Below are 13163 nucleotides of genomic sequence, written 5' to 3'. Positions count from 1 at the left end.
GGGATCCTTTGAACATGGCCTACACTAGGAACAACCTCCCCAATGGCGAGTCAATATAATGGTCTTCTGTTGATATTAGGGCTGTCAAGTGATTAAAAAATTTAATCTTGATTAATATATTTAATTGTGATTAATCACGCGACTAGTTGATAGGCACTTCCTCATTCGAAACGTACAAGAGCCCCCACTGGGACTCTTGTACATTTCAAAGGAGGAATGCAAAACTCCGCGCACAGCCTGGGGCCAGCGGAACTTACTCCTGGGGCTGCATGCGGCATGCCTGCTTTGAAATGCACAAGAGTAGGAGCACTATGCAGCGCTGCCACTTTGAAGTACCCCTTCCCCCCGCTCTTTGCTGCCTCTATCTTATAGAGGCAGCGGGAGGGGAGGGGGGATATCGACTAGTTGACTAGTCAAAAGACTATCCGCTAAGCAGATGCTTATCGGATAGTCAACTGGTCTTTAACCCTAGTTCTATGTCAATAACTGCAGCAAAAAATCCTTATCTTTTCAATTTGGTATTAATTATCTTAGAGGAATTATCTAATTTTTTAAAAAGCACATCAAGCTAAGGAGCTAAGCATTTATGTTTACTGTTCAGTTTTTCATTGCGGAATTGCTGCCAAGAGCTCTGGTTTCCTTTCCAGGTATTCTTTAACTGAAATGCTAGACTGAATTCTTCTAAGGAAGTTTAAGTGACAACATGTGTTGCTGGGTCAAATCATGTTCCACTTACATGAGCTGGTCCTTATAAACCCAGTATCCTTCAGCCCACAGCAGTGTTCTCTGTAAGCTGTGCGATTGTGCGGCAGTTCAAGAGAAATTCAAATGCCACTCAGCTGATTAGCAGGGTGCCTGCAGACAGGCCCACCAATGGATGTGGACGGCAGGGGGCAAAGAGAGCCCCAGCGTCCAGTGCCCCTCTGAATTTCCACCAGAGTGCCAGAACACCACTCCAGACAGCTCTGAGGATTTGGAGGAAGTGGGTCACAGTCTGGGCAGGACTGAGGGCTGGCTGCTCCTGGCCCCACCCCTTCATTTGAGGCCACTCCCCTTCAATGGCACAGAACCTGCCCCCCACACATACCTTTCCCCAGGACCCACAATGGCTGTCGTCCCCACTGCCCACAGTGAGGTGTTTTGTTTCTACTGGTGGTGCACATTTGCACTTGACTGAGTACACATATAAATGTATTATGGGTAGAAAAAAATCCACACATAGGTGGAAAAGATTAGAGGGAACTTTGGCCCAAAGGATCCTGGTTTTTTTTTCAGCAATCGAGGAGAAAGATTTTCACCAGATTTACTGTGAGGAATAATGATATCATTAGCTCACAGACATTTACCTTCCCCCCCCCCCCATCCCCCTTCTGTTCTGAAATTTGATTTGTCCTTTTCATATGTGTTCATTTTTTTAATTGTATCCTTTGGTATATATGGTTGTGACAATTTTCTTCCACTATTTGATCTGAGGAAGTGGGTCTGGCCCATGAAAGCTCATCACCTAATAAACCATCTTGTTAGTCTTTAAAGTGCTACATAGTCCTGTTTTTTGTTCTATCTGTGTAAAGTGACAGAGTCTGTCAACAGGCTATAATTACAGATCATCCATTGATTAGACTAGATTAAAGTGAAAAAAAAGCTTCAAAACCTTTACCATAATTTTCAGGAAATCGTAATTATCAGGACTCAGATTACTGCACAGTTTTGGAACTGGTGTAACTGAGATTAAAAATTATTTAACTTTCTCCTTTACCTTCTGATTTGATATTCAAATAAAGGTGTTTAAAAAAGATCTAATAAACCCACTGAGCAGAATCCAGCTTCTAGATGATAACAGAAGCCTTTGTTCAATTGGGTATTTGCTGCCATAAGAGGAAGTGGTTAGACTATTTTATATATTTGCTGTAGGCATAACTTTATAAGTGAGGTACAGCACATGTGATTGGCAATCTCAATTTTAGCTCTACATTCCCATAAACAAGCACACAGAGATTTAGTTAGTGGCTCTACTGTAATATATAGGTGAGCATGGACATATTTTCAGTCCTATTTTCACATTCTTGCAGGAGATAGGCACTGTTTGACAAGGAAAGTGTTTTATGATAATCTAAAAGTAACTTGTTACCATCTCATTGCTGTAAGAAACACATGACAACGTAGGTAAGTGACAACAGTTTTAATGGGAATAGTGATAGAAATGTAGCCGTGTTAGCCTGGTGTAGCTGAAACAAAAAACAGGACTATGTAGCACTTTAAAGACTAACAAGATGGTTTTATTAGGTGATGAGCTTTCATGGGCCAGAACCACTTCCTCAGATCAAATAGTGTGCCATCTTGTTAGTCTTTAAAGTGCTACATAGTCCTGTTTTTTGTTTCAACAAATGGGAAGTGACTGTCGAGGAAGGAGTACTGCAGAAAGGGATCTAGGGGTCACAGTGGATGACAAGCTAAATGAGTCAGCAGTGTGGTACTGTTGCAACAAAAGCAAACATCATTCTTGGATGCATTAACAGAAGCAAGACACAGGAAGTAAATCTTGCATTCTACTTTGTGCTGATTAGGCCTCAGCTGGAGTATTATGTCCAATTCTGGGCACCACATTTCAGGAAAGATGTGGAGAAATTGGAGAAGCTCTTGAGAAGAGCAACAAAAATTATTAAAGATCTAGAAAACATGACCTATGAGAGAAGATTGAAAGGCAAAGAGAAGACTGACAGGGAACATGATAACAGCTTTCAAGTATCTAAAAAAGATGTTAGAAGGAGGAGGACGAAAAAGTGATGATGCTGATATGGACAAGAAGTATTGAGCTTAAATTGCAACATGGGAAATTCAGGTTGGATTTTAGAAAACATTTCCTGTCAGAGTAGTTAAACACTGGAATAAATTGCCTCAGGAGATTGTGGACTCTCCATCATTGGAGAGCGTGTTAGACAAACATCTGTCAGGGATGATCTAGATGGTGCTTGGTCCTGCCATGAGTGCAGAGTACTGGATTTGATGATCTCTCGAGTTCTCCTCCAGTTCTGTTATTCTATTATTTTGATCTATCTGAAGTAGACTGCTGAATTATTTTGCTTTTTTCAAAAAATTAAGAAAATGGAAATTTATTATAGTAGCTGTTTTCCACATGTTCCTTCAGCTTACTTTTTAAATATATGTGAGGTCAGTATTTCCAACTCCTAGAAATGCTGTATATGAACACTGCTGGGAAAATATTATACAGCATTACAATAGAAAGCAACAATATGCTTTCACTCACACTGAGGAACAGCAAATTGCTCTTATATTACTATAATTCTAGTCTAATGGAGAATCACAAAAAACACTGAGTGGAACACATTACAAACAGTAGGAACCCCAGTGAAGATCCATTCTGTGCATAATGCTCTACTGCTCGCTCACCCTCATCATGTCCACCTCCATACCAGCATGTTATAAAGTGATAGGTTTCAGAGGCATATCCAAATCCATATGACATAAACACGTACATTGGTTATCTTATTTTTACCTCAGCCCAAATGAATTAGCAAAAAGAAGCAATCCTGCCTGAAATCAGCATAGATTATGTTTTGTTTTTAACATTATTGTAGAACTCTAAAAAGGGAATCTGTACAATACAGTCTGTTTGGCCCATTCGTACTTAGCGAAAGTACCATGATGTAGTGATCATTCTTATATGCTTTTTAATACTCTTTTGAGTCAAAAAACTTTTCTTGCTCTGCTTGCATATAAGTACCTCTCACTTCACAGTCTTGGAGATCAATAGGATTTCTCTGGTGTCTACTGTAAGGGGACCTAATTTAACGGAAATGGAGGAAAATATAAATTATATACACTCCGTTTTTTTAAGCAATAGCTATTACTATAACTGGGGCAGCACTCCAGGCCTATAGCTAAACAGTTCATATTTTATATGGAGATATTCTAGTCTCCCATCTAAACAGCATCTAAGTGCAGTATTTAATCATACAATATATATATGGTCAAACATGAATGTGAGGATGACAATCCAAGCTCAGCTCCTGCGCAATCCACACTCCCTCTACTCACTGGCCTGTTCCCCCACTCTCCATCACGAGTTTCTTTTTGTACATCTAGTAAACAGGCTCAGAAGAAAACACAGCTTCCCCTCCACAGGGCAGGTCACAGCAGAGCTGTCCCTCTTCTCCCTGGCCGCATATCCTACAGCTCTACCCCATCCTTGGCTAGTCGGGAACAGCTCCCCTTCTTTTTCCAAGCTTTTTTAACCACTGGATGCGAGCACCTTCCATGTAAAGCTCAGGAAAACAGGATCCTCTCTGCCTCAATTACTTTGTTTTCAGATTTCTGTAACAGACTCTCATCCTCTGGGGATTGGGCAGAGGGGGACACAGCACATACTGACCAGTAGGTTACACAAATATCTATGTTAATCATACACTATAAATTGGCCTTGTTTGCTTTCCTGTTAGAAGAGTTAGAGATTGGGCATGTGCCAGAAATCCTGAGCAAGTTGCAGCACACAGTTCTGCTGCCCTATACTGGTGCAGGTGACATCCCCTTCCACCAGCCCCGAAATGTTAGCTGATGCAGTTGGGGAGAAAGGGTTACAGCTAAGGCCCATCACGATTGCACCCCGCATTACCTACATCCATGCAGGAGAGGAAGCAGGAGCCCGCCCCATATACGCAGCTCTCTCTCTCGTGTTAGTACCCATGATTCAGGTGGCAAGCTGGGGGAATAAGGAGGTACCTTCTATCTCCTTAAGCCCTTGTGTCGGCATGCAGGATGGGCCACTATTTGGCTCTCACTTAGCAAATGTACCATATAGCTGGTCAAGCATTTTTGCAGTGTCTCTGTGGAGGACATCTTACAAAATGAGAGTCCCACTACTGTGAAATGCTGGGTGCCCGCAAGCCTCACCCACTTCAAATTAGGAGCAGAAAGCACTCAGCACCTTTCATGATCAGGCCCTTAGAACGCCACTGCACTGAACTTGCCCCTGCAGATACTGTTGCCCAGCAGGGTTGAGTAAGTTCCATTATTTCCCCAACAGAAGCGTAACGTTTCAAGACACAAGAACTAATGTATTGGCACAGCAGCCAGCAATGTTCCTTTGCTCTGCCAATTGTTTTTAATGGGAGAGAATTCTGGGAGGATCATCTCTTGCATACCTGTGTGTTTTTCCTGCAGCGAGCTTGCTGTTTTTAATACAGAACTCTCTAGGAAGGTAGGGTAAATCACAGAGGGCATAATCCAGTTCCCACAAACAGCAACCCCTCCCCCCATGGACTGCACTAGCTAAGCAGGATCAGTCCAGCTGTGTCAGCCTTTTTCAAAACTAAAACCAAAAGTTTTCAAGCACCTTTGATTTTCCTTGCTTCAGTCATAAAAGGGATGTTTTATATGGCATCTTTAAAGAGTGATCTTCAAAGTGGGATACTAGCTCTGATAAAACTGTCCTAAGCTATCTGTTTGAACAAGTCCTTCGCTGATTCCTTGCTAACCTGAATAGTGGGTTCTGGGAGACACTGTGGGAGATTCTGATTTCAGCTGCTCCAGGGGACCTGGCCCAATGTAAGTATTTCAGCATCAGTCATCCTTTGGGGTGACATTAAAATGCATTGCTATTCTATTATAGAAATAAGGCATCTGCACTCACTTCAGGGGAGGAAAGAGCAAAAGGCAGCTGCTGCAATAAGGCTTTAAAAAGGAGAATGGAGCAGACTGAGTCCCTGGTCTTTGCTCCTATAGGGAACAACACTGACTTTTTATAAGTGTTGCACACCTGCATGTCCAGTTTTGTGTATAGGGGCTGCATAGGGGGAAATAGTTAAGAAAATTACACAGTATTTGCTATGTTAATCATTAGACAACACCAAAGGTCAAATTCTGTCCATACTAGGACCACACAGCTGTAATCTATCACTAAAGATGGAATTCAGCCACAGTAGTGTCTCCCTTTCTGCTCTCTGACCTAGTACACCTTTGTGATCTATTTCACTGCTGGGTAAAGAAAGGGGACAATTAGATAACACCCTGACAAACAGGAACCCAACAATTCAGAAATATTTAATTTCTTCTGGGTGACAAGGTCCCCTTGTTATAAGATGCAAAGTTGATCAGCTCCTCACTTTCACAGCCAGAGTAATCTGAAATGCCTTGTGTTTCACCCCACAGACGCTATAAGGTTTTAAACCAAGGATTCTCATCCCCTTTCCATATCACAAGCCTATATTCAGGTATTTACAACTGATCCACAAATGCATCCCATAATTCTTAGCACTGGCTCCCACAGCTCCTCCAAGAAGTGTTACCATTTTTCAGTGACTCAAGAGAGGCAAATCAGAAACTGTGCTGTTGTTTAGTAGAACCAGAGGACGAACAGGCTGCAAATGACTGAACAAATCCATTTCAAACTAAGATAGGAGACGTGGAATAGCAGCAGGTTCACCACCTCGCTCCACAAATGTTAATGACTCAAAGGTCAAGAACTGCTGGTTAAATGAACTTATGTACAAATAGGCACTTTATCAAACACACACATGCATACCAAGGGCATTTTCTGTTTAACACGCAATAGGCATATTTGTTTCTGCTGATCCTTTTCTCAGGTCTAGCAACTAAATTAACTCGCCTGGAAAAGACTCTTCAACTACCCTCCCCCCAAAAATCTTGAGATCAATGGAACTTTCTTTCCGGTCTTTAACTTATTCTCTCTTCTTTTTTGCTCTTTTTTCATACAGTCTGTGCCAAAACCCTCAAAGACTTGCTTCTTTTGCATTCCATTTTTAAGGTGGCTTCTAAAAGATCATCTCACCGCAGTCTGTGGTTTTTCCCCCTACAAACGTTTCAATGAGATATTTGCCAATTACTATCACATCTGTTCCCCGTCTCTCCTGGGATGAACTAAGAAGGGTGTGTATGTGTAAATTTCAGTCATTTCAAATCACAGAGTTGCCATAGCCCTATGTGATGTGATCTGCTTGTTTCTCTTGCCTTTTTGCAGAGCAAAAGTAATAGCCAAACTCTCTCTCTGCCTTCTGGATTTGAAGTCTGCTTTTTTTGTGCCTTTGTTAGTCAAACACAACATGGCAAACACTGTCTTGGATTATCGGAGCTGTTTAGGAAGGGTTTGCTAACTATGTCTCTTTGCAGAAAGGGCTGCAAAGCCCCAGGCTGGAGATCCTGCAGATAATTGTCACTTAACACACTACCAAATGTCAAAATGTGGACTATCTCAGTAGTTCAGGCAGTTCTGTCACTTTTTTTCCTTCCCCCTTGGCAAGAGTTTAAAATCTCTCAATCTTGTGCCCAGGGAAGTGCAGGTAGTTTCTTTATGTCCCGTTCAGGTTTGCATTGTACTGTAGTTTGTGACCTGGCTTTCCTCCTCCTCCCTTTTTTTATTTTTTTTAACATACACATAATGAAACTTGCAAAGCCCTTAGCTTGGCGCTGGGGTTCCCGGAGTTTCTTTAGTCAAATTAACCCTTAGCTTTCCCTAGCCATAGGCGGGGATCTCTCCGCTAACCTACCATCCGATCTGTTTGGGGAAGCTGTCCCCTCTCACAAGCTCCGAGTTGAGCAGGACGCCTAAGGATCTTAGCGCTGCTTGTAAAACCAAATTAACTCTTTACTTCCAAGTCACAGACACGCACAGCCCTGGCGTTTGTGATCTGGGCACTCCAGGGAGGATATACTCCCCCTGCCCCCTCAATAAACACGCCAGAGAACAGGTAGCAAGAAGGCCCAACTTTGCAGGGGTGAAAACCCCTTACCTACTGCTGTCCCATGGACAGCAGGATCCACCCTGCCCTGCCAGCGTCTCAAAGCTCATGATACTCTCTCGATATATTTGTTAGTCTCTCAGGTGCTACAGGATCACTTGTTTTTTAAAGTTGCAGACTCACAAAACTACCCCTCTGAGAGTTTTTAACAGGGGCAGGGGAGTGGTTGGGACACACAGGAGTCCTGTGTCTTTCCCCCTGCTCATCACCCACTGCCCAGTGTGCAAGGCCTGGGGCAGGGGGACAGCCGCCGGGCTCCTTTTAACCCCTTACCTTCCAGCAGCACCTCCTTGCCCGCCCGCTTGAGCGCCTGCACCGCCTCGTCGTGGGTGGCGTCCCGCAGGTCCGTCCCGTTCACGGCCAGGATGGCATCGCCCACGTAGAGGGCCTGGGTCTGGTCGGCCGCCAGCCCCTTGAAGATCTTGCTGATGAGGATGGGCATCTTGTTCTCCTTGCCCCCCTTGATGCTGATGCCCAGCCCGCCCAGCTCCTGCTTCAGCACCTTCACGCACCGCTTCTTGTTGGAGATGGCGTCGGGCACTTGCTCGGGGAGCTCGGTGAAGGCGGTGCGCACCCCGGGGCCACCCCCCGCCTTGGGGCTGCCGCCGCCGCCGGGGGGCTCGGGGCTGGCGGCGGCCGCCCCCCGGCAGGGCACCCCGTTGCCGCTGGCCCCGACGCCGTTGTGGGCTGCGCCGTCGGCGCGCTCCTCGCAGCTCAGCACCAGCGCATCCTCGCCCAAGTTGGCCAGGACTTTGTGCCAGCGGTCCCGCACCAGGACTTCCAGCCAGCCGCTCCGCTGCTGCGCCCGGCCGCCGGCCGCCGCCGCTGCCGCTCCCGCCATCTTTGGAGCATTCTTAGCGCACCATGTGATTGCACCGCCCGGCCGCCAGCCCGCCAGCCGCGCACAGGACAGGGCTGCGCCCCGGGAGCGCCCCGAGCGCCGCCAGCCGCGCCCGCCGGCCGGGGGCGGAGCAAAGCCCGCGGCTCGCCCAGCGCCCGGCCAGGCGGCTGCCTCGCAGGCGCCACCTCCGCTCACCTGCTGCGGGGCGGCACGTGGAGGGGGGGGCCCTGGCAGCGCAGCCCCGGGCGCGCCCCAAGCCGGGCAGGGCGCTCGCCCACCTGCTGCCCGGCCCGTCAGCGCCCGCTGCTCCCCCCTCCCGGCCCCGAGGAGAGAAACGCGCACAGCAGGGAGCGCCTGGGGGGCAGCTCGTCCGCTCCGCACCCCAGCGAAGCCTGGCCGCCTCGCCCCGCGGCAGCACGCGCAGACGCGTCTCTTCCCCGACCCAGCGCTAGCTCCAGTCTGCCCAGCGGCGCGCTCAGCCCCATTCTCCCAGCGAGTTACTTTCCATGTCTTCCTGGGGGCAGTCTCCCCACTCACCGCCCCAGGTCTGGGAAGCCCCTTCCCCTCTTCCCGTCTCTCCACTTTGCCTCGCTTTCCCTTTGCATTCACTCCAGCTGAGCCAGTGTTACTAACCACTAACAGAGCATAGCCTGGGACAGAACATGAACATAATGGTCGCACTGGGTCAGACCAGATCTGGGGTCATTTGGCGCCGTAGCTCGTCTGTTGGTAGCAAATTTTGCAAGATGCTAAAGAGGAAATGTGCAGAACAGGGTAATTATGGAGTCATCTATCCCCTCTTATCCAGTCCCGGCTTCTGGCAGCAGAGGGACACCCAGAGCATGGGGTTGCGTCTGCTGTCGATGGAGCTGTCCTTCATGGATTTATTTAATACGTTTCTTAATGCATTTATACTCTGAGCTTTTGCAGCATCCCCCTGGCAACAAGTTCCACAGAGTGACTTTATATTGTGTGAAGAACAACTTTCTTTTGTCTGTTTTAAACTTGTTGTCTGTTAAATTCATTGTGTGACTATTGGTTCTTGTATGAAGGAATCAACAGCGCTGCCTTATTTACTTTCTCCACACCATTCACAATTTTCTCCCTCAATCCTATATCCATGTAATTGTCTCTTTTCAAAGCTGAACCATCCCTGTCTTTTTACTCTCTCATCATAGGGAAGTTGCTTCATTCCCCTAATCATGTTTGTTGCCTCTCTGTACTTTTCCAATTCTGTCTTTTTTTAAACAGGATAACCAGCATTCCAGGTGTGGGAATACCAGGTATTTATACAGTGGTATCATATATTTTCTTATTATCTATACCTTTCCTGGTGGTTCCTAATATTTGCTAGGTTTTTTGGGGGGGGGGGGGGAGTTGGGGTTTTTTTTTTTTTTTTTTACTTCGGCTGCATACCGAGTGGAGGTTTTCATAGAACTATCCACAGAGACTCCAATATCTCTTTCTTGAGTGGTAACAACAATACACAATTCACACCTCATGATACTGGGAAAGGGACAATATAAAGGGCAGGGTAGCAAGACACAGCTACTTCTTTTACCATCTGATTATATGTGGTGGGTACTGAAGGCAGGGAAAGGTGGAGCCTCCCCAAATAGCCTTGTGAGGCCCTGGACATGTTCTGCACCCAGGCCCCTTGTCACTTCTCACTGCTGTGGGGAAAGCTGGATTACCCAGTAGTCGGACAAAGCACTTGTTTAGGCACCAGCAAAGCAGGGGCACCAAAAAAAAATGAGATTTTTTTTTAAGTTGATATTTCAAAAAAAGCATCGAAGTAGTCCTCATGGGAAAAATCAGAACTCCACAGAACGCTCTTTTTCTCAGCTGAAAAGAATAAAAAACCCTCAGAGAACAACAATGTGTCAGGACAGACTTGATTCACTTTCCCTATTGTGTATGGAAGTGAACATTTTAATTTCAACATACATGTAAGTTTTGTGTCATTTCAAAAAATAAAATTTTATTGTACGGTATAGTATTTCTTTTGAATTACATAGGGGGAGGCACCATAATCTTTTCAGTGCTTAGGGTCTCTAAAGGTCTTAATCCAGCCCTAGCTGTGGGGAACTTTTCCCCCTATGGCTGGGGGCCCAGGCTGGGATTAATGAAGGCTGGCCTGTGTACTGGACTGGGGAAAGCCTCGCACCACCCGCCCACTTGGCATGTTGGGGGGTGGAGCATGCTCCCACTATCCAACACTTAAGAGCATGGCCTTCTACTCACCTGCCTGGTGCTCTGGGGTTGGAGTGGGGAGCTACACTGGCAACTTATTTCACTGGGTGTGGGGGACAGTGGCCCAGGTCTTGGGGGGGGGGCTGCCAGCATTGGGAGGGGGGCTGCTAGGCTTCAGAAAGAAGGTGTGGGACCTTGGGCAGAACAGGCAGGGGCAAGTCTCCCTGAGCCTGGGGTTCACCTGCCACCCATGCAGATGATGGTGGCCACCTCTGTGCAGCATGGATGTTGCCAGAAAGCGTGGCTGAGGAGTCAGCAGCAGTCGCCTCATCGACTCCCTCCCACACCCTGTTGCCTTCCATGGACAGGAAACGAGCCCCAAGGGAGGCAACAGAATTCAGGGCTTCAGCTTCGTGCACACCAAAGCTTGAGACTTCTGCCCTATGGGCAGTGCTGGGAGCTGGGGCTTTTGCCCTGTCAGAGGTGCTGAGGCTCAGGACTGTAGCCCCACAGGGCACGCTGGGACCCAGGGCTTCAGCCCAACGGGTTTGAAAATATTTATCAGAGTTCTGCTCTGGACACCAGTTGCATTTAAATCCAAACTATTTGAGGTGGGAGAGTCCAGAGACCAGGCTCCAGACCAATCCCCAAAGTTTACACAGCAGCAAAACAGCCCTGATATGGGCCAGCTGCAGATTTTTTCTTTTCTGTGTAGACAGACTCCTAGCGAGCCACAGCCTCTCCCCCAAAGAGCTTTCAGTCTAGCATTACAAGACATAATAAGGGGTTGAAACAACTACTAGGGAAGTAGATGGAGCAATGTTGGTTAGGACAGGATAGCTGAAATGCAAGCTTATTTTTTTCATAGACTAAGCTGTATAGACACAAGAAAGCGGCACAATAGAAATGCTTTTTAAGGGATGAGGAAATTGAAATACAGTTGCACTAATGTACAGGGCAGTGAAACATCACTTATTGCAAATTAGAAGGAATGTTCCCAACTGTTACTCTGCATGACAAGGTGCACATAGGAAGTGTTTCCTGTCAGAGAATCTCTGCTCTGAATCCCTGTATCTGCTGAAGAAGCACAGTACGACATGTCTACACAGCACGGCAAAAATCGAATTGAGATATGCAACTTCAGCTACATCAATTGCATAGCTGAAGTCGATATAGCTTAATTCAGCTTTTGGTGCTGTATACACAGCAGGAAGTCGAAGCAAGAACACACTTCTTTCGACTTCCGTACTCCTTGTAAAATGAGGGTTACAGGAATCAGAGTAAGAAGGCCTCCAGCTTGACATTATTCCAAAATAATGGTGCTGTGTAGATGTGCCTGTAGAGTCCTAAGCCAGTGGCTTTCAACTGGCCTGGGCCTAGAGTGCACAGTAGCTTGTGAGACAGAACCAGTTATGCCTGTCTGCCCCTTACAGCATGAGTCTGTTATTTCATGTTTAGCTTCCAGTTCAAAAACTTGCCAGCTGTGCAAGCTTCTGCTCTTGGCCCTGTGGCTTTTGAGTCATTAGGGTGCACTCGTGACAATTACAAGCTTTCTTTGCAGCCATGTGAGAGCTGGAAACTTAACTTTTTAGCTGAAATTCTCCAGCAATCATTTTATGATGCCCCTGCTCATGCTTTATGAGAATTGACTTGTGAGTATAAATATGCATACCTCGAAAATGCTTAAGGCAAAATATCTCATGTAACCTAATAATTTTTATGTTACAATCTGCTGAATGTATATATCCTATTGTGGTGCATGTATCATTCTTGTGTGTGACGTTAAAAATACAAAGTGTGGATCTGTTTATAGTTCTAAATGTGTTAAAGGCAGCCATCACTGATACTCTGGAAACCTAATGATTCAGTAATCAACTTCATAACCTGTGAATAGCCTTGTTTGGCCTGTAAGCCCAAACGATGATTGGTCCTAGAAAAACATGTGACCATACCACCTGGTACTGAAATACATTTTGAACCTGGTATTTTTCCATGGGAATGGAGAATGCCAAAAAAGGGTTCCCATCCTGGGGGAAAGTCTTGTTTAAGCAATGGGAAGCAATCAGCTTTTGTCTTCAGCTGGCTTTTGAAACTGAAACTATATAATTCCCCAAAGTGGTGAACACTGATAGATATGCTAAGCGCTCTTCTTTCGGGCTTCATGGAAGGAGCAACTAACTCCATTTATGCAGCGAGAGAGCTGAAAACTATAGAAGGCACTGTCCAAAGCAATGGGCCATAGGGCAAACCCATAGGAGAAGCTGACTGTGGGCTGAGGCTAAGATTTGGTCTATACTACAGAGTAAGTGAATATTGACTTAACTATGCAAGTGTCTACTCTTAAATTTTCCTCCCAC

At 46.1% G+C, this 13163-nt stretch overlaps 1 protein-coding gene across 1 annotated transcript in view; it reads right to left on the bottom strand.

Annotated features, from left to right (window-relative positions):
• Positions 1–9076, bottom strand: part of SNTB1 (syntrophin beta 1) — a 195532-nt gene extending 186456 nt beyond the window's left edge. Inside the window, exon 1 of the mRNA XM_006137515.5 lies at positions 8046–9076. Within this exon, the coding sequence (XP_006137577.3) occupies positions 8046–8613 (568 nt within the window). The 5' untranslated portion in view covers positions 8614–9076. The remainder of the gene's footprint in view (positions 1–8045) is intronic.
• Between the last annotated feature and the right edge of the window lie 4087 nt (positions 9077–13163).

This window comes from Pelodiscus sinensis, chromosome 2 (assembly GCF_052426305.1).
Source record: "Pelodiscus sinensis isolate ZL-2025 chromosome 2, ASM5242630v1, whole genome shotgun sequence".
NCBI lineage: Eukaryota > Metazoa > Chordata > Testudines > Trionychidae > Pelodiscus > Pelodiscus sinensis.
Note: the sequence above shows the minus strand (reverse complement) of the source record. Positions and strands in the feature narration are given on the sequence as shown.